Here is a 20,767-nt window from a genome sequence, read left to right as displayed (position 1 = left end):
GCGGCCACACATTCTGTATCCTTCCTCTCCAATTAACCTCATGAGACAGATGTTCACGCTGCTGTTTATACGGAAGGAAGCAGAAGGTCAGCAGATGAAAGAAACTTGCCTGAAATCTCAAATTTAACAGAGCAGGTAGCAACTGTCATTAAAAAAAAAAAAAATCCTGTTTGTGGGACTGGTGAAATGATTCAGCAAATAAAATGTTTGCCCTAAAAACCCAAGAACTCAAGTTCAAACACTGCAGCTCACACAAAGGTGGAGGAGAGAGAGCTGGCTCCACTCACCTCTGGCTTCCTGGTGCATACCATGGTACATAGACGCAAACACACAACCACAGACACACAAAAATGAGCAATTAAAAAAAAAATCCTGTTTGTGAGCCTCAATCTCCACTCAGGCTTTTTAGGACAGAAGGAGTATAAATTTGAGGACAGCCTGGACCACAGAGGGAGACCCTGTCTCAAAAAACAAACCAACCAAAAAAAAATGACTGTTGATTTTCTTTTGGGAGCCTCGTGATCTTGAACTAGCGGCCTCCTGCCTTCAATGCTGGGACCACAGGCAGGAGCGACCAGGTCCCGTTTCTATGCTGCTGGAGACTGAACCCAGGGCCTTCTGCATGAGAAGCAGACACTCTACCAACTGATCCACACCCCCACCTCTCCTGTCTGGTTGCCGAGGGTTCTGACTAGGTGCTAGGAACCTCTGTCTCTGTCTCTCCCCAGTGTCATACTGCTCTTCGGGGATAAGTCCAAAGACATGAGCCCAACAAGAGAATTTAGAGGTGTGGTTCAGAGACTCAGGAAAAACCTGGGGCTGACCCAGTGTTCACCTTTCACACAGAGGAAGATAAAAAGATGCTTTAGGAAACCTGGACTCACGGGTGCTAAGAGAACTCAGCACTGCTGTGCCGACTGAAGGAGGCCCTGTGAGACCTTCTCCCGGGACAAGGGACGAAGAAGCTTATTTCCAGGGTAGCCTTTGATTTAGAGCTCCACTCATAGCTCTAAAGGCTAACCTTCCACTGTGTCACGCCTATGGAGCCAGGGGCCAGAAGGGGCAGGTGTGAGTACTGAGGAGGCCACAGGCGGAGGGGCCTTCCCCTTTGGCAGCCTACCTGACAGCGTGTGTCCTCTGATGACACAGGAGAGGCTTTCACTACCTGCCTCCTTCTTGCAGGATGTTTAGTCATTCCTTAAAAAGGCACGGGGAAGGGCTCAGCTTGTTGGGCTGGGAGAAGCGGAGAAGGTTTGAGAAACAGAACTCAGTGTTGAAATGTTTGCCTAGAACGGTCTATCCCCAGCAGTGGAAAAAGAAAAAAACAAGAAATCAAGCCAAAGAAAAAGCAGCGCGCAACACAGAGCCCCCACCAGCAGGTCACTCTGATGTACCAGACATTACTAATGCTCTATCACTAAGAATCCTCAGCCCATGTTCCTGGAGCAATGAGGTGTCAAAAGCTGAGGTCGCACAGCTGTCAAATGGCAGGCCCGGTCTGGCCAGGAGGCACTGGAAACTGTACATGGTCCTTACACTACCACTGCCTGAGGGGGCCCAGGGGGACTATAACCTAAGCAGCTGAGGTTGCCACTGCCTGGACTCCTACTATCCCAGTCTCCTGGACTGCCAAACTTCCTATTCCAGAAAACCTGCCCAGATTGGCGTTTTGTGGGGTCACAGGATGTGGCAAGGCCTGGGATTGCCTCAGCCCCCTACAACCCTACTGGAGGGACAGCGGGGGTTCAAGGACAAGCCGGAGCTATGAGGATCTGTGTCACAGACGCGCACACCTGAAATCTCCATGCCGCCCCGTGACGTCCCAGGCTTTCACTAAGGTAGGAAACTCCCCCGAGGGATCAGAAGGCCTAGTTTAGTCTTTGACAGGGCTGGCCACCAGCACAGAGCTTCTGATTGCCTGCTGGGCTGCAGACAGGCACCATAAACTGTGAGGCCCGCCTGTGCCAAGGCATGGTGCTAGCTGCCGGGTACAGACGGTTCCTATCCCTGGCCATAAACCCTTGTGCTCTGAGGACAGACCTTGAGTGTCAAGCCTCAAGTCCATGTCTCACTCGGTTCCCCACAGGGCAGGGTTACTGGCAGCAAGATGACAGAGAATTCAAACAAACAAAAACCTCAAATCCAATTCTTGTAAATTGTATCGTGGGGCTGGAGAGATGGTTCAGTGGTTAGAGTGCCCTTTAACTGCAGCCCAGACAGGTGGGGACAGGCGCAGGTTGGCCAGGGAAAGGAGGCGTGTCTGTCAGTGAGCTCTGGGTTTGAGAGCATGCCTCACTGAAGAAGACAGGCAGACTGAGGATGACTCCTCTCACCAGCCTCAGGCCTCCACATGCATTGGTGCCCCTCCACAAATGGAAAAAGGGGAAAAGTTACACCCCACCAAGCGAATGGCCAGCACACAGTGCCATTCAGGTAACCCATACCCCTGGATCTGTCTGTCCCTCCGTGATCTCTCTTGTGTTTGCCAGGCTCTTTCCCATGGACTAGTCCTGAGTTTGTTGGGAGTTAAACCTTTAAACTTTTTGTGGTGTGTCTTGATGTCTCCCGGCGCGCGCCCAAGAAGCCTTCTGTGATTCACAGTGCGTCTCTTCTGTCACTCAGGTGAGGCTTCCCTGCAGCAACAGTGAGTCAGAAGGTACCCGGAAAGAGCAGTGCTTGGGACCTTTGGGCCCCGCTTCCCCGAGAATCCTTCAGGCCCAACTCTTGGGCCGCCTAATGCGGGGTGGGGGGTTTCACGTTCTGCCACAGCAGATTCAAGAAGGTAGACTATGGACAAAGGGCCTGTGTGTTGTCCTCACCTTCCAGAACGTGGATGATGAAACGTACCTCTGCTACCCAACAACTCAGGCAATGTATACCGTAAATTTCAAACATCAGCGACCTTGAGGGTAAAGCAGCCGGTCACTTAAAACACGCTAATGTTAGAAGTCCGACATGGGCTACAGAGAGCCGCGCTTCCCTCTGCAAAAACAGGAAGGCAGTACACGCTGTGCTGTCCTGTGACTTTATCCAACTTGGAGAAGGTTGGGGTTGAGAAAGGAATCTCACTAAAGACCAGGCTGGCTCGGAGCTCTGGATTCGTCTGCCTCTGCCTCCCACGTAGAGGGACTGGACTACAGGTGCATGCCACCAATATATCAAAACCTATGAGATTTGATGGCACGTAAGTACAGAGCTGCTGAGACTTGTAGCTCATGACTAGAATTGAACTAGAAATGGGATCTAACTCATTTTTTAATGGCAGATCCCATTTCTTGGCTCCTTCCTTAGGACCAGAGCAGGCACATAGGGAGTATGTGTCCACTAGCTAGATACATCAGCCTTGCTGGTCTGATGGAAGAACTTCCGGTAGCTGATGGCCTGCTGGCACGAGGATCTTCTGGCATGAAGCTCAGGGTTGTTTCGGAGCAGAAGAGGAGGAGAGCAGCATCGAGGAGGCCCAGGCAACTGGCTCAGTCTTCTTGGGTGCTCTTTCGGAGTCTGCTCCCGAGGAATGGACAACTTAGTTGTTATGGGCCTGGTCCTCACAAACTTCAGCCAGGGATGAAATACCTTTGCTCCAAAATTGTAGCATCATAAATAATAATAATAAAAACCAAAACGCTATAATCTACTGGAGATCATTTTTTGTTCTGATTAAAATTTTTATTGAAATCTCTCAAATATCATCAAGAAATAGTTTTTGCAAAATAAGGGGAGGGGGTGCTAGCAAACGTTCAACACGGGAGCTCCCTTTGCTGGTCTGCGGTAGGTTGATATGTGACAAACACATTCCCAGAGACAAATCTAATTTGCTGGAGAAGTGGACAAAAGACAGGTGTGTTGGGCTTTGCCTCTGGAGAGAAACACTAGAAGAAAAAAAAAAAAATCCATGTCTCAAAACAGAGCACAACATTGAAGGAAAAAAAAAGAAAAAAGAAAAACTTGCAAAATTAGAAAACTCTCCAAAACATTAAGTTTTCAAAGCAAAACACCAGTGGCCTAGTAAGGGGCCGCCTACTCTGCTCCCCTCCGGTTAGCAGTCTTGGAGGTCATCTTTGCCTCTTTTGAGAGATTTCCCATCTACTTAAAGGAGAAAGTTCCAAGGAGCCACTGGGGCGAGGCCCCGCCAAACTTCCAGTAAGTCTTTGGTGAGCCGGCACCTTGTAGGTTAGTCCGAAAGGGAAACGGGGGACAGGCTTGCTCTAGTCACTGGAATCACTGTGCTTTGGGGCAACTTTGCATCTTCTCAGGCCCGTTTCCTCATCCGCACAAGGCCCTGGACCAGCTGTCTCTAAAGCCTCTACCAGTTGCTCTGGGTCCCAACATGGACAGATACATTTAAAATGAATGTTCAGAGAAGAGTGAGCTCCCAAGACACAGATCTCACAACTGGCAGGCGGGAGTTCCATCAAATCTAAGGCTGACGGCTGTGTCAAGTGGATTCCAGGCCGGGAAGTCTCAAGAGAAGGGGGCCTGTGCATGACGCAAGCCAGTAAGGTACACGGCTAAGATCCATCTACTCTCGCACTGTCCCGACACCCTTCCTCACAGTGACACAGGCTTTTTAAGTCCCCTAAGAGATTCTTATCAGAACCAGCACCTCCATATCCCCCAAGCACTCCCGATTTCATATGTCCTGTCACGACCAAAGCCAGCATGAGTCCTTTCTGGACACGGTCAGGTCCAGTGGTGACTGGCTTGGTTGCCGACTGCCCACAGATTCTTAAGACTATGTGCAATGTTGCATCATATCATGGCATGTGTCGATAGTGAGGTCAAGGGTCAGGTGCCCCATATGCTATGAGGGCATAGCACCTGCACCCAAGGCGTGGGATACACAAGGGGTGTTTAGTTGCTCCTTGTTGTCAACAAAGTTACCCACAAAAGTATTAAGGACTCGGTGAAAGACAGCCACAGCCCAGCCCCGCCGCCCGCCAGCTCTGAGGGTTACTGAACTTTGATGCAGAAACACCGGGCAGAGGACAGAGGGCATAAGGCACGTCTGCTCTGTGGCCCCAGTTTGTTTCCTGCACCAGGGCCACTAGCCACCACACCTCCTGCACGTTCCCTCCTCCTGGCCATGCTCTCTACCTCCCGAAGTGGACAATGCGCACGCCTGGGACACGGGCACGGAGGCCTTCCCCGGGAAGTCTTGGCTCCTCTGCTTGGAGCCAAGAGGGCCTGGGAGAGCAGCTCAGAAGGCCGGCGGCCGCTGCTGGCGCAAGGCGATGGTGTCTCGGGTGAGGAGGAGTCAAAGAGCGTTTAGTCTAAGTACTCCTGACCAGGTGGCTTCAGGGCACTCCCTGGGGCCGCTCGCTGGGGCGTTCTTATCAGGACAGCTTTGTGTAACGTGAAGGTGTTCCGCTGAGCCTTGGAAACAAATACCAGGCAAAACAACCCTGCCCTTCCCCTGAGCAGCCTGACAGTTTAAAAGCATTTCTTGCGTCTGTTTAGTGTGCCTGTGTGGAAGGAGAGGGCGACCAGCACGAGTCAGTCCTCTCTTCTACGTGGATCCCGGGAACTGAACCCAAGCATCCAGGCTTGGCAGCAGCGCCTTTGCCTGATGTGCCATGTCGCCAGCCCGGAGCCTGGCAGTTTTTAAAGGGCCTAGCTGAGTGGCATAGGTGCAAAGACAAATGGAGTATGTCTGTGACTTCTGTGACCAGAACTTCCCGTGGGCCAATGAAGCGGTGACTTCCAAGGGTAAGGCTCAGCTCTGATTACTACCCTCACTTGAATGAGGCGGGTCTTGGGGAACCACGGCCTCCAGGGGAGAGGAAGCGTTAGTACGAATCTCCTTGCATTTGAGGAGAAGCCAGGAGTCTGTATATAAAACTCAGGCGAGAAAACTAGGCAGCAGAGAGCCACCTTTGACATGTTCCTTTCCTGCACATGGCTTTGTCTTTCCTGAGACGTACACCAAAAGAGAGGGAAGCCTCCTTTCTCAGCTCCCTGTGCACAAGAGAGCAGGGGCCCCTTAATTCATACATGCCAAACACACATTAAAACCTGTGCCTTGAGTGTGTGCCTCCCTTCAATACCAGTTGTGCACGCACACAAACGAACACGAACACACACACACACACACACACACACACACACACACACACATCCTTAATACCCTTATGCTCCTGTGATGCCCTTTTGCTAGCTGGGAGTCAAGGAGGGAAGCCTGCCCAGCCTTCGCATGTGCCATGAGGGTGAGCTCATTAAGGAAGAGAGAGGTGTCCTTTGGGGCAGACGTCAGGCAGTGGGTGGGACCCTGGCTTTCAGACTGCCCTCGGAGGTCCTGGAGGGCTGTCAGCTTATTGTAGAGGGAATCAGTCACTTCCTGGGGGTGGGTCTGTTAGCTGGGCGGGTGTTAGTCATATGGTGTGCTCTGGGGAACCGGGTTTGGAGGGGCTGGTGGTAGAGTGAGTGACGTGGTGGCCGATGGGTATAAATTACCTGGGCATGCAGTGAAGCGGGATAGGTGAAAGCAGGAGGAGGAAGAGCAGGCGCTAGCTCCGCTGGGTACAGAGGGTACGGGGCCCACACTTCAGGGCTACTGGGGTAAAGTGCAGGCACTGTGAGCTCATCTGCAAGAAAAGAATAAGGAAGAGTTAGTGGTTACCAAACAGCTGCTTTCACATCAGAACACAAAACCACCAGCAAACCCGAGCCCAGACCAATGTCAGAGGTCAAATCACTCTCGTTCATCTCACAACCTGTTGCTTTGCTTCCCCAAACCCTGAGCAAAGAAACTGTAAGCACGGATCAAATAAGGCTAGTGCTGGCCGCCTGCCTGTCGAGGTCATGGGCCAGGGCTCTGCCCTGAACACTGTGCCGTCTCTCCAACTGTAGCTGGGGACCCAAGAACAGTGGGAATTTCCTGCTGAAACAGAGTGTGGCCCCCTGAGGGATGGAAGGAAGACAGAGAATGTCTGTGTGTAGCAGACATCCCAGGAGAACCTTCTGTGTGCCTTGCAGAGAACAATGGGTGACTGGCAGGACCTCAACAGCTCAGAACTCTAAGACCTGTGTGGCAGTCAGTGTTGCTGTGGACAAATAAACCATGATAATGCATGCTCCATTTTGTCCTCAAAGTACAGGGCCACTTGGATCATTACAAACTCATAGAAGTGAAGTACTTGAGCACCCCAATTGAAGTTAGGCTCGCAGAAGATGTAGCAGGAAGGTTTCCAGAGGCCGTTTATTCTCACTGGCCTAAAACTTCCCTGTGTAGCTCAGACTCTATTCAAGCAACCTGAGCTTGCCAGATGGCAGGTCAACTGCCAAGCTGCCCAATGCAACAGGAAGCAATCTCTTAAGAGCAGAGGCAAGTACACAAGCAGGAATAACACTGCTCACGGGACCCCGGAAAGCAGCAATCTTAAGATTTGCTTTTCTCACCTGTCAATATCTGAAACCAAGTATACTGAGGATGCTTCCCCAGACAGCTGAGGGAGGCAGGGAAGGGTGACTGTAAAAAGCCATTAGTAACTGCCACTGGATGGCCCAGAAATCCAGGGGACACGTGACCTGAGGTCAGGAGTCATTTCCCTTCTAGCCATTCCCAAGCAACCTGCCACCCTCCATCCTCTCTTGCCCCAGAGACGCTGGCTCTTGCCTGCCAGGACCTTCAATATTAGGGAAGGACACTGAGGACAGCCAACTGCCATGCTACGTGTGTCATGAGTATAGCTCTATGGAGCAACCAGGAAACGGAGGAAGGGCCCGAAAGGAAGTACACACGAGACAGGCACAGGGAGGAGGCATGGTCCTGAACAGGCAGGACTTCTCCTATGATGACAGGGACAGCCCTCAGAGGTAGTTTATGCTGATCTCCAGACATACAGGATCCCAACATTGGCTAAATGTACCATGGCAGATTTCCCTTCTTCCCTATCCGTAGCCCTCCTTGCGGCAAGATAGTTAAAACCCTGGTGAAAAAGAGAGACTGAAAATTGAGGTGGCAGAGACCAACACTAACTGCTAAGTGTGAAGCTGATTGTTATTTTTTAGCCAGGAAATAATAGCACCACTTGTTATGAGGCTGTGTATCTACCTCAAGTCCTTGGGTGTGTGGTGTAGCCCAAGGCGGCAATCCCTCAGAGGGCAGAGAGCAGAGCCCCGCAGACCCCGCATTTCCGGCTGCGAAGAGACCATATGCTTTCCATCAGAGCTGTCCTTGTGGGAGCCTCACTAGTGGAAACTAACCCCTGCCAGGACCCAGGCCTCAGGGTTTACTCCACCAACTGCTCTCAGAAATGGTGAGCTATTATTGTTGTTGTTGTTATTTTAGCTACCAGACTATTTTAGGACGTTCTGCGTCTTTCGTAAAAGTCAAGAGAGTCTCATGACCCAGTGCACTCATCGCTAGCTCATGTCCGGATGTGACAACGGGACACCTTACAGCTCACTGTCAACCAGCAGAAGCCAGCAGAGGGGCACCCTTGACCGGAGCTGCTCTGTGGTCCTTCAGACAGCCTGGCAAATGTAAAGCGCCACCTGTAGGAGCGCCCTGCCTGGTGGTGCCGAGACGGAATCACACACACCATCCAGCACCACTTCTCCCTTCTTAGGACAACCCAGGGATATTTTCAACAGCTATTTTGTGAGGGTTTTTTTTTTTTTTAGTAGCTCTACAAACACTTTTAAAGAGGAGAAACCCCACTTCATCCGATTTAAGTATGATTTTCAGAGGTGAACTTATTCGCCGGTTAATTTTTGGTGCAACCATGGGGTCATGGGATGCTGAGCCGTGACACTGTCTTGCCATTTCACAAGAAGGCTAGCTGAGTATATACCCACGATACCGAGCAAACTAGCAATGAAGACATGGTGGATCAGATTTCAGTCTTGATCTGACCGAGGCCATGAAGGATTTCCAAGCCTTCCTACACTTCTCCTGGGCCTATGACCTCTATTACACCTGCGTGGTGCTCAGGAACAACAGTCTATGGACGAAGCACAGCAGAACAGGATATACTTGAAATTCCCTAAATGTTGCGCTGACTACAGGACGGTGTGTTTACGGTGAGTCTCTAAGCATTCTGCTCTCCAGGCTTCTGAGAAGGGATTTATGGTTCCTTGAACATCAGGAGATGGCTGATACTTGGATTACCACCTACATCTGGAAGTGGTCCTCACAGGCTGAAAACTCCAAAAACATCCCCTTCCAAGGAGCTGGTTTTCTGCTTGTTAATATGGTCTTGAGAAAATGATGGGGTTTTGGAGGGAGACCTGCCTTGGAAACGGTACTTAAATGAAGGAGCAGGCAGAGCCCACAGAGCACTCACTACCCTTCCCTTAACATCGCTTCTCCTGCTCAAGCTGACAGAACAGGGAAGAAGCAAAGCCTGAAGCCCAGGGGATGAAAGACAGTGCAGAGGGAGCCAAACTCCTGAGCACCCACTGCCGTGAGGGTAGACCAGGACCTTTACATTTGGACTTGGTCCGACCCTCCCAAGAAGTTGGGTGAATCCATTCCCACCACACAGCTCACCCTAAAGCCCTCTACCCTTTCTCCTTTCGCACCCCTGGGGAACTTGTAAAGGGCAATATACTGCTAAATGGGCCTTAAAGATTCAAACAAGCTGAAGCCCTAAGAATATATGACCTAAAAGCGCCGGTTCTGTTCTGAGGAACAAGGACGACAGGCTTCCAGAGAGGAAGTGTGGAGAGAGGTCTGTGCAAGAGCCCTGAGGATCCCACCTAACTGAGGAAAGGGGCAGAGGCCAAGCTTCTGCTCCAGGGAGGGCCTTTAAAGGAGCTGAGGTCAAAGAACTCGGTATTTGTTTTGCCTCGTCGAAGGCTCTCTTTGAAATGCTGCAGCGTAAGATGCTCGACTGCGCGCTGGCACACTCAGAGCAAACACAATCCCTCTAGCACAGCCTGCCTCCATCGGGACTCCAGGGAAGGCACGCCTTAGACTGGGCGTCCAGACAGCAGGCGCCCTAAGCCGTCGCCTTGCTTCAGTGAGCCCAGGCACCCCGACGGCAGTGACCCACAGTGTATTAGAGGACGTCTCTTCAAATCCTCTCGCTTGCCACTCTAAAACACATAATCTGTTCTCATCAGACCCCCTTTTCAAAATCCCTGTGCAGGCCCCTTCGCTCCCAGGATGGTTTTAAAAGCCCTGGATTTCCCTCTGTGCCTACCTCTTTCCCACTCGGGCCTTTAGCACTGCTCTCCCCTCAGGCCACCTAGCTTCTTCGCTCCTCAGTGGACTAGGTCTAAAAGCTATTTCCTAAGGGGCCACCAGTTCTCCTTCCCTGCTTTTCCCACTGTGTTCCTCCTCCTGGTCTGAAAAGGAAGCCTTCCCTGCTTTTTACATTGCGTTCCTACCCTACCCTAAGACAATCAATCAGAGGGCCCCTCCTGGGTAGGCTCTTTCCCCAGCAAGGCCAAACCTAGCACAGAACTAGCAAACAGCCAGCCACTTGCGTTAATAAATGAAGACACATACTCCATCCTGCCCCCACAGAGTGGAAAAAAAATCACAAGTCACTTCTTCTCTGATAGGAAAGAAACACACAAAAGAGCACCAAGATCTAAAGTCTCCTAGTTTCTTTCAAGGAACCCAGGTCTCCTGTCATGTTCAAGTTCCGTCCATACACTGTCCACCCCTAGTCCAGTTCCCCTGCGTCTACACAGGTAATGGAATGTGCTTCTCCAGCTGGTGGGAGACCCTAAGTGTATGTGCTGGGGCGAAGGAGGCTTCAGTGCTAGCTTTTAGAACAACCAATTTATTACAATAAACTAAAGGACAGAGAATTAGAAAACAGAAAGCTCTTTTGTTACTATTATTATTTTAAGACAGTTTCGCTGTGTAGCCCTGGCTGTTCTAGAACTTGCTCTGCAGACCAGCCTGGCCTTGAACTCACAAGATCCATCTGCCTCTGCCGTCCCAGTGCTGGGATTATTAAAGGCATGTGTCACCACCTCCTGGCTTCAGAAAGTTTTCTAGAAGATGAAATTTTAGCCAGGAAAATCAGCAGCCATGACATGGAAGGCCCAAACACTGAGAAACTTTTTGTTGTTGTTTTTTTCAAGACAGGGTTTCTCTGTATAGACCTGGCTGTCCTGAAACTCCTTCCTTAGACCAGGGGGGCCTTGAATTCAGAGACTCGCCTGCCTCTGCCTCCCAGTGCTGGGAGTAAAGATGTGGGCCACCAATGCTTGCTGATAGAAACATTTTTACTTTGGAAGAGAAAAAGAAAGAAAGGAAAAAAAGAGAGAGAGAAACAAAAAGAAACAAACCCTTCCATTAGCAGTCACCAATCACCATACCTACACACGTCAACAAGTAACTTAGGCACTTCCAAAGTCATCCTGCCTGCCTGCCTCTGGGTGACAATCTGCATTGAGATTGAAGAGACCCAAGTCCCCACAGTAAATGTGGGTGCTAGGCACCCCAAGGAGAAACCAGGGCTAGGTAGGCCCTGTTCCAGCTACCACGGACCTTGGCCATTTCTTCTACTTCAGTTACTCATTATGACAACCCATAAAAACCATTCTGCTTTCTAAGTCAATGGAAATGTACTCACCCTGCCAAGCCTAGCAGATCTAAAAGATGCATTCACTGTCATGTCATCAACCCATTCCTTTTCCTACTCTCAGCAGGGGTGTGTGTGTGTGTGTGCGCGCGCACATGCATGCTGTATACATGAGCAAGGATCAGAGGGAGATGTGGAGTGTCCTGCTCTAGCATCGCCTGCTGTATTGCTTTGCATCAAGAACTCACTGACTCTGGAGCTAGGATGATGGCCAGCAATTCCCAGCAATCTTCCTGTCTCTGCCCTACACTAGCTTCCTAGTAAGTGCTGGGTTCCAAGCTGGGAGGTCCCTATGCTTGCACAGAACATGCTCTCCACGGAGCGGCCTCTGTCGCCCCACCGTGCATTCCTCTATTCACGGCACTCTTTAAAAGCCCCTTCACTTCTCATATCCGGACAGCTGATAACTCCTAGTAACATTAAACGGCGAAGACCATTTCAGGCCTGCAAAAGCAGTAAGAACACTGCTTAATGTTGACCGTGTCCATTCTAGGTCCTGGGCATTCGCACCAGCTCCTTCTCATTCTGGGGAGAAAGAGGCAAAGTGCAGTGCCACTCTAAGCCTGCAGGAAGCTGGGTGATCAAGACCAGCTGACCGCAGACCCCTTGGTGCCGTACTTGCTTGCCTCCCAAGTCACTGCCCTTCGCTGGGCAGGGACACTCACACTCACGCTTTGCTTTCTTTCTTCTGCCGGAGCAGGTCCTCGCCTGGCTGTCAGTGACACCCACCACCTCTTGAGGTGCTTCCTAACACAGTGGTGGCTTAAACCTGAGCAAAGGCAAATGGGCCTCTGCTGAGCTCGTGCACAGGCTGCCGGTCCTCCTGACAGTCACATGCCCGCGTGGCCCAGCTGGCCCTCATGAAGAAGCCGTCCAATGCAATCACAGTTTATAGGAACCAGCTTCCTCTGGGGGAGGTGGCAGAACCCCGTGGCTGGTGCAGGAAGGAAGCTGACCTTCCAGGAACTCCGGTCACTGCAGTGAGACACTTCCCTTCCCCTTCCATCCTGTGGCCTGCGGGTGCAGTGGTAACAGCCATTTCTCCCTGGCAAACCCCGTGCCCGGGCCTGCGTAGACTGAACTCAGATCTAGGCATGTCAGCCCGACAGACAGTTGCAAGCCAAGACTGCATGCTGATGAGAAGCCATGTTTGCACACTGCTTTCATGTCATGTGAACAATAACATGGGAACATTTGCTCGGCTCAAGTTGACAGGGGCTGGGCTTGTCTGGGAAGAAGAAACTTCAACTGAGAAAATGCCTCTATCAGACTGGCCTGTAGGTCTGATGGATGTGGGTGATGTCCTGAGCCGTTTAGGAAAGCAGGCCTCAGTAAGCCATGAAGAGCAAGCTAGTAGGCAGCATTCCTCTATGGCGTCTGCTCCAGTTCCTGCCTCACGTCCCCGCTTGACTCGCCTTCATTATGAACTGTGATGGGGTTGAGAAAACCAAGTAAGATCCTTCCTCCACAAGTTACTTTTGGTTGTGGGGTTTTATCACAGCAGCAAACAGAAAGCAAACTGAACACCGGCAGATAGTTGTGGACATAATTCTGAGCAAACAAACAGATACGTGAAAGAGTTCCTAGCATACCTTATACAAATCAAGAAATATAACTACCTTTACAGACACAATGAAAACCAGCATCTAACTTATGAATTTTGTATAACAAGGAGTCTTTCTCACCACTAGAAAGCTAGTAGCCCAAAGGCTACAAAGGAGCAATATTAAACAGCCATCAGGATCCTACTTGAGTAAGAGTATAGATAAATAATTGAAAAGTTGTCATGTTTTCCCAGAGTCTCATAGGAATTTAAATCAACACTGAAATGAGGATTCAGCAAGACGGCCTGGTCCATAAAAGTGCCTGCTGGGAGCGCCTAATGACCTGAGTTTGAATCCCTAGAACCCATGCAGAAGCCAAATGTGACAGCATTCATCTGTAACCCCAGCGCTCCTATCCTGAGATGTGAGGAGAGAGAGAGAGGAAGCACCCAAGAAGCCTAAGGGCAACTTGCCTCGAAACACAGAGGAACAGCAGAAGAGACCTTGCCTCAGCAGAAGGGTGGGAGGTGGGAAGCCATGCCTTTAAGGCTGCCCTCTGAGCTCCGGAAGTGTGCCCACACTCACTGCGCAAATGCTTGGGGACACACGCTTGCATGTGCATGCGCACACAGTGCAACGAGAAGCAGAATGGTGGGGGCTCACACCTCTCCTCTCAGGACTTGGAAGGTAGAGAGGCAGGAGGATCACGCAGACTACCCGGCACCGCATCTCAAAAACAAACTTTTACTGAGAAGTTTGTTCAACAGAATGTATTTGCAATTTTGAGACTGAGGTACTCTGGGCCCCTACCCTACCCACCCTTACCAGGATATCCGCCTCCTACCCCACCCTCCTGGATGCAGGACACCGAGACACATATCTGAGTGCAAGCTGAGGCCAAATCAAGAGAATGGCATTTGAAATGAATATGCAGTCCCATGTCAAAAATTCCCAGCACACAAGAACAGCATACATTCCCACCCTTCCTGCTCCAGCCTCTGCAGACTGACTTGGGGGGATGGGAGGCAATGATGAGGCAATCCAGATCCCATGGAGTGGGACAGGGTCTCAGCTCCATCTTGGCTCTCCAGAAAAGACCCCTCTCCTCTGCCAGCACTGTTTGTTTGTTTACTAGTTCTTTGAGACAGGGTTTCTCTGTGTAGCCTTGGCTGTCCTAGAACTCACACAGAGATCCACCTGCCTCTGCCGGGCCTACAGGCGTGCACCACCACGCCCGGCCAGCACTGTTTATTACTACTCACTGAAAACAAGCAGGCTAATTCTTTTGGGGAGGTAAGGAATTTGCACATATGTAAATTTTTACTGAAAAGTGTTTACTCCCTGGGCTGGAGAGATGCTGGCTCAACAGTTACAGGCTGACACAGGATAACCATGTGTCTTGGGCCAGCTTGGACCACACAGAAAACAAACTAAAAATCAGCCTGCATCATAGAGGAAGATCTTGTGTCAAAATAACAAGCTCCCCCCCAAAGAAAACAAAACAAATAACACCCCCTTTCTTGGTTTTGTCTTTGGGAATTGCACAAGGCAGTCTAGGTCACAAGAATTAGACAGTCTCCACGTAAGATTGAAAGAGAGTCAGTGTGAGTGAATGAAGCCCACAGAACTAAAAATAAGTCCTTCGTTCGGGGTCACACTCAGATTCTATCAGCACACTGGTCAACGGCTCCAACCTGGTAAGTGACTGCTGTAAATGAACGCGGGTGGGCACTCTTGATTTCACCTCTTCAGTCCTAGCAGCTTGCTGATTCCTTCTAAAACTGCCTGTACCCCGGCACCCCGGCACATTATGGACAGTGAACGTACTTGGAAAACAAAACAGACGGGAGAAAGGGAACCAATTAATTTTGAGGCGGCAGACTATGAGGAGATGGGTTAACTAAAGCGCTCCAAGAGCCGTGGGCTTTAGAGCTGGAGTGGTGGGCACAGACAAACACAAGCGGCTTCCCTGCCTCAGGACCACAGAGCTGATTCTCGAACGCTCCCTGTGGTGGTGAAAGGGGCGCACCTCAAGCCGTGCAACGGGTATGTGAGGTGATCTCAGCGCTCCAGAGACCGGACACAAACAGCCAGGTAAGTAACAGAGCAGAACTGAACCAAACCAGAGGCATGAAAACAGGAGGGGATTGCAAAGAACAAGGGTTCAGCCGGGTGAGACCTAACAAAACACCACACACCCACACCCGAAACAGAGCAGGGGTGGCCTAGCCAGGCTACAGAGCATAAATAAGAATCTGAGGCGGGCACAACAGGTGTGCAGAGGTGGGCACGTGTGAGCCAGGGTACAATGTGGAGATGCGAGCAAGGCTGTCCGCTCTGTAGGAAATCTATGCTTCCTTCTTCAAAGACTTCTTTCCTTTTTCATTCTAATGTGTGCTTGAATCCCCTGCATCTGTAGCAACAGGCAACTGTGAGGCGGCTGATGTGGGTGCCTGGAAGCAACGCTGGGTGTCTGGGGGTTTGGCAAGTACCTGCAGCCATCTCTCCAGCCTTGAAGTTTATTCACCACAAACCATCAGATAACGGGGCCCGCACCTACCCAAACGCAGGACCTCGGCTTTGGAACACACTGTTTCTTCGTCATCCTTCTGTGCCTCATTTGTCTTGTTTGGCCCTGTTTAGCCAGGGCTGAGTTGAGTTGCTATCAACTTCTCAGAGCAGTGGTTAGCACTGCATCACGCCCTGTTCGAAACTGCATGTCTAAAAGGCGCAGGGCTCTTTAAGAGCAGACGGCTTCCTTCAAAAGGCTCCATGCCCTCCAGCTGTGCCTCCAGACATGCTCTCGGGTCTGGTTCATTAAACAGCCACTCAAGTAGCTTTGGAGCATCTGAGTCCATTGCGCTGAGGATCCACCCCAGGCCCATGCTACGTCTCCAGAGAAGCCCAGGTGTCCCTGCACCAAGTCCTGACTGGCTACTCGTCCTTGTAGTCCTTCCCACAGAAACTTCATAAGATTAAGAGCCGTAACAAAGGCCTAGATTTCAGCAATGCAGACTGTCTGATGGCCGGCCTGCCAGTGAGGTAGACAGCTAGGACTCTGCAAATGCTGGCCTAAGAAAGCCCCTTCCCACTCTCATTCCTGGGCAGTAAATGACAAGGAGAGTTCAGTTCCAGAGGCAGGGCACCCCAACCTGCTTAAAGGCAATTAAATGTCAAAAGGAAACTGGAACAGTTTAGACCATGGCTCTGAGCACCTGTCTCAGGGTGACCATCGAGCCAGTGAGGCACAGATTAACTTCATCTCAAAAAGGGCGCTCGCTCTGTCTTCCAGCATGACTCCCCGGGAAAGCAGGGAAATGTGTGTGTGCAGTCAGCAGGATGGCCAACAGTGGCTTCTCAGGGCAGGTAGACACACAGAGCCTCGGAGGTGTCTGAACTATCTCAGTGTACCAAAGGTTCCCTGTAACCTTAGGTAAACCTTACATGAGACTTAGAAGGAACATAATATAATGGGAGTCTAATTCAGATGCACGGCACTTTGCGAGCAAAAATGAAACATAAATACATTTAATTAAAAGAGAGAAGGAAGAGGAGGAGGAAGAGGAAGAGGAGAAGCAGCAGCTGTCATGGTGGGGCAAGCTTGGCCCCGAAGCAGCAGGCCCAGGGCTTGAAGTCCCTGTCACGTACTGAAGCAGGGCGCTATCCCATATGCAGAATGAAAGGTCTGTGTGCATTTCTGGGTTGTGCTACCGATAGCCAAATGATCAATTTTTTGATTATTGTTCTGTGCACATCCTCCATACCTATAAACACAGATATCTTATGTTTTACCATTTACCATGGCCCTAATACGCCATTTCATAGTTATTTATTTGATCTCTAGCTGTGAACTATGGAGCCATCCTCCTCTTCTTTACGGAGCTCTTACAGCCATCCTTGCAATGCTTACTTAACCAGCTCAAGGTCTGGACAGACCTTTTCCTGTACCAGAGGAGGGAGACAGGAAGGAGGATACTGAGTTTAGGCTAGCCCAGGCTGTCTGGATCATATCTCAACAAGCACACCACAAATACACATACACTCAAAGGAGCCAGATATAGAAGGTGAACATTCTATAATTCCACTTATACAAAGCAGCTTGGCTGGACAGATTGAGAGGAAGGTAAGGGGGTCACTAATAGTTGGAACCCGAGGTAACAAAAATTTGAAAATAGAGGGAAATTGTTATAAAACGCTGTGTAAAATAATTACTGTCAGGGCTGGAAAGATGGCTCAGAGGTTAGGAGCACTGTCTGCGCTTTCTGAGGTCCTGAGTTCAATTCCTAGCAACGACATGGTGGCTCACAACCATCTATAATGCGATCTGATGCCCTTTTCTGGGTTGCAGGCACTGTATACATAATAAAGAAATAAATCCTTTAAAAAATTAAAATATTAAAACAATAAAATAATTACTGTTACGAAATGATTACATTAAAATTTTTAAAGTGTGTCAGGTGTGGTGGCACACATCTGTAATCCCAGCAGAGGCAGGCAGATCTCTGTGAGTATGAGGCCAACCTGGTCTACAAAGTGAGTCCAGGACAGCCAAGGCTACACAGAGAACCCTGACTCAAAAAACAAACAAAAAAAAATAATTAAAAAAATTAAAAGTGTGTGTGCAAGTACAGGGTAAATTTATGAGGTCAGTTATCACCTTTATGTGGGCTCTTACCTGCCTGGTGAATTGTCAGATCTAAAATAGAAAGTTCTTAAAGATCAACTAAAATATAGAAACCCAATGTATTGAATACTTTTACTTCTGAACTGCTAAAAAAATAATACTGAGTCTAGAGACTCAGATTTATTTTTGCTTTATGACAGGATTTCACTATTTAGAACAGGCTGGTTGTGAACTCAGGCTGTAGCTCAGCCTAGCCTCAAACTCACTGTGATCTTGCCTTAGCCTTCTAAATGTTTGGCTTGGAAGACTTAGTTGTGGACCTCAGACAGATATCTTACCTGGGCAGTTTTTTTTCAAATCTGTGAGCTAGATACTGTTAGTATTTTGGAACACAACCTGCTCCTGGGTTACCCAGCAACTTAAGATGTCATCATGTGTCACCAGCCAGGTGGCCACAACTGGAAGGCGTGGTTACCTTGCCTCTTAAAGGGCTAACCCTGACATGTGGTCTCTCTCTCACTCTCACTCTACTCTCTTACTTTCTCTCTCTGTCTGTCTCTCTTGGGGCGCCCCTTCCCTTTTCTCCCTCTCTCTCCAAGTCCTGCTCCCCCCTCCCTCCTAATAAACTTCTTGCAGAGAATATGGGTTAACCAGCCTCATGATTTTTAACAGATACCTCATTTAAAACAAAACAATAACAACAAAAACCCCACAGGGTCCCTGTGACTAGAGCCAGCATCACGCTTGGTATATAGCTGAGGGTGACTTTGAATGCCTGACCCTCCGAAGTGCTGGGATTCCAGGCAGTGTGTACTACCAAACCTCACTTGATCCATCCCCTCTGTGAAAAGAGGGTAAGAGCAGCAGTGTGTGAAGCAGGTTGCGGAGAGGTTAAACAAGGTTCTTCAAAGAGCTTCACAATGTTCTGAACGAATGGCAGCTACGGATAACAGGTTCACACCAGGTACAAGCTATCTCACTAATTCTCAGACTGAGTGAGCCACCATAGGAAATGGTATGTGCTGGTTTGGAATTTGGAGCCCTGATGGCCACAGACCACCGTCTCAATGCAGTCAGCATCCCACCTACAGAGTCCCTCAGGGAGCAAGAATTACATGCTACAGGCAACTCTACAGGCAACACTGTAGCCATACTGACAAAGAAACAAGGTGACAGCCAACTGTCCTCCCTCTCCCATGCCTCCTCAGCACCAAAAAAAAACCTTTCCCTGTTCCTTCATCCTTTCCGCAGCGGCAACCCTCCTTCCGTCTTTCCATCATTTTGCATTTACTGGATTCCTTTTCTCAATGCTGTGGCCCAGCACGATGAGATGCTGGGACTGGAGGATCATGAAGTGCAGGCAGGGTCAGGCTTGGTGACCTGCACACGTGAGGAACAGCTGCAGGCTGGCTGGTGGGCCTGGTGGACTAGCAGCTGGAAACGAGAAAATGTCAGCACAGATGAGGCTGGGAGGCATGGCCACAAGGGCCTTCTTTTGGTGCGTTAGGGTCATGCCTGGGGCCAGGCTCAAGGCATAGATACTCTCAAGGGCTCCTTCTCTGGCTTCTTCCTGCCTGCTGCAAATACAGAGGATGGGCTGCCTGGGTCTAGTAGTAACTCACCCCAGGCCTTTGTCGGGAAGTTATTTTTCTCCAAGCAACATTCATTTCCCACAGGAGATAGCTTTAGATGAGAATCAGTTCCAAGAGGACAAAGGGTGCTGAAGAGAAAGAGCACAGGCAAGGACAGGAAACATTCTGTGGGCATGCAGAGAACAGGCCCCTAGTACATTTCAGGATATAGCTACTGCCCAGGCCCATCTGCATGGTAGCCAGGTCTTATGTGTTCCTACTAGGAGTGGAGCCATGGATTTACATAGGTAGGCAAATACCCAACCAACTGGGCTACATCCTAGCCCATGCCAGACAATTCAGTTTTCCTCTTCATCTTTTCAAATTAAAAAAAAAAAAAAAAAAAAAAAGTAATGAAGATGAAGCTGTATTGCCTTCATAAACTATTTTAGTTTCTCTGATGTATGTGTGTGTGTGCGCCTGTGCATGGGTGCCCGTGTGCCATGGGTGCCCGAGCATGTGTGGAGAAGTCAGAGTACAGCTTGCAGGTTTTTCCTTCCACCAGTCCTGGTGGCTGAACTCAAGTCACCGATCTGAGTGGTGACTGTTTCTATTTGCTGAGCCATCTCACTGGTCCCCACATCTCCTTACAATCTTCCTGATGAACAAAGCCAGCCCTGTCACCCACCTCCTATTCCTCCCCTTGCCTGGAAGGTACCTCAGGCAAATCCTAAACTCAGATGGTTTTCCTGAGGCAGCAGGGGTGCACAGGGCCACTTGAAGGTTTCCAGGATTTCAAAGTCACAAAAGCTGAAATCTCAGGCTTCATCAGGCAGACTCGCTTCCGTCTGAAGACCACAGCCTGTACCCTGTGCGTTTGTGTGGTCCCCTGGGGTTCTGCATTCCTATGGCACCTTCCTGAGAAGCCCTGCCTGCCTTTCCTTAGGAGGAAGCCACCTTTTCGTCCTCTTTAGTCAGCTCATCTACAAACCTGCCTTTGTGCAAAAAATCATTCTTCTGGAAAATTCGCTCTTTCTGGGGCACCGGTCCCCAGAAATCTAGATTTTCCAGGGCTACCACATATAAGGAAGCACAGAAGGCCAGGTACTAAGGCCAGTCAGTGAACACAAGATTTTGTACACAGATTTTGGTCAGATAGGAGTAGCAATGTGGCTAGAATTGCTTAACAAGTATTTATTACACACAACTATGTGCCAGACACATTCTTATCACAAAAGGAAGCTGGAGACTAGGAAAAAAGGATGGAAAAGAAAGGCACAACTAGAAGCACGCGCTCATTGGTGATCACTACACCTGAGGCGAATGAGGGGGTGGGGGGCGGAGGCCAAAGGACTGTTAAGTCTGTGACTGCTCTGGGCTACACCAGACCCTGTTCTACCACCACAGCACAGAAACTGGCCATCTCAGTAGGGTATGACAGACCTAACTACAGGAATAAACACTTCTGCAGCAAGCCCATGCAGT

The 20,767-nt window shown here is 49.8% G+C and overlaps 1 protein-coding gene across 5 annotated transcripts in view; it reads right to left on the bottom strand.

Moving 5' to 3' along the window:
- Nucleotides 1-20,767, bottom strand: part of Rbpms (RNA binding protein, mRNA processing factor) — a 153,081-nt gene that overhangs the window by 17,682 nt on the left and 114,632 nt on the right. For 2 of the 5 annotated variants that reach the window (XM_055593362.1, XM_055593363.1), the window contains exon 6: nucleotides 6,451-6,581. The exons of 2 other annotated variants lie outside the window; for them this stretch is intronic. In XM_055593362.1, coding sequence (XP_055449337.1) covers nucleotides 6,451-6,581 — 131 coding nt within the window. Of the gene's footprint in view, nucleotides 1-3,641; nucleotides 3,870-6,450; nucleotides 6,582-20,767 lie in introns of those variants that run through there. One more of the 5 variants, XM_055593358.1, reaches the window with a different exon arrangement.

This window comes from Psammomys obesus, unplaced genomic scaffold (genome assembly GCF_907164565.1).
Source record: "Psammomys obesus unplaced genomic scaffold, mPsaObe1.curated_primary_1811, whole genome shotgun sequence".
Lineage (NCBI taxonomy): Eukaryota > Metazoa > Chordata > Mammalia > Rodentia > Muridae > Psammomys > Psammomys obesus.
Note: the sequence above shows the minus strand (reverse complement) of the source record. Positions and strands in the feature narration are given on the sequence as shown.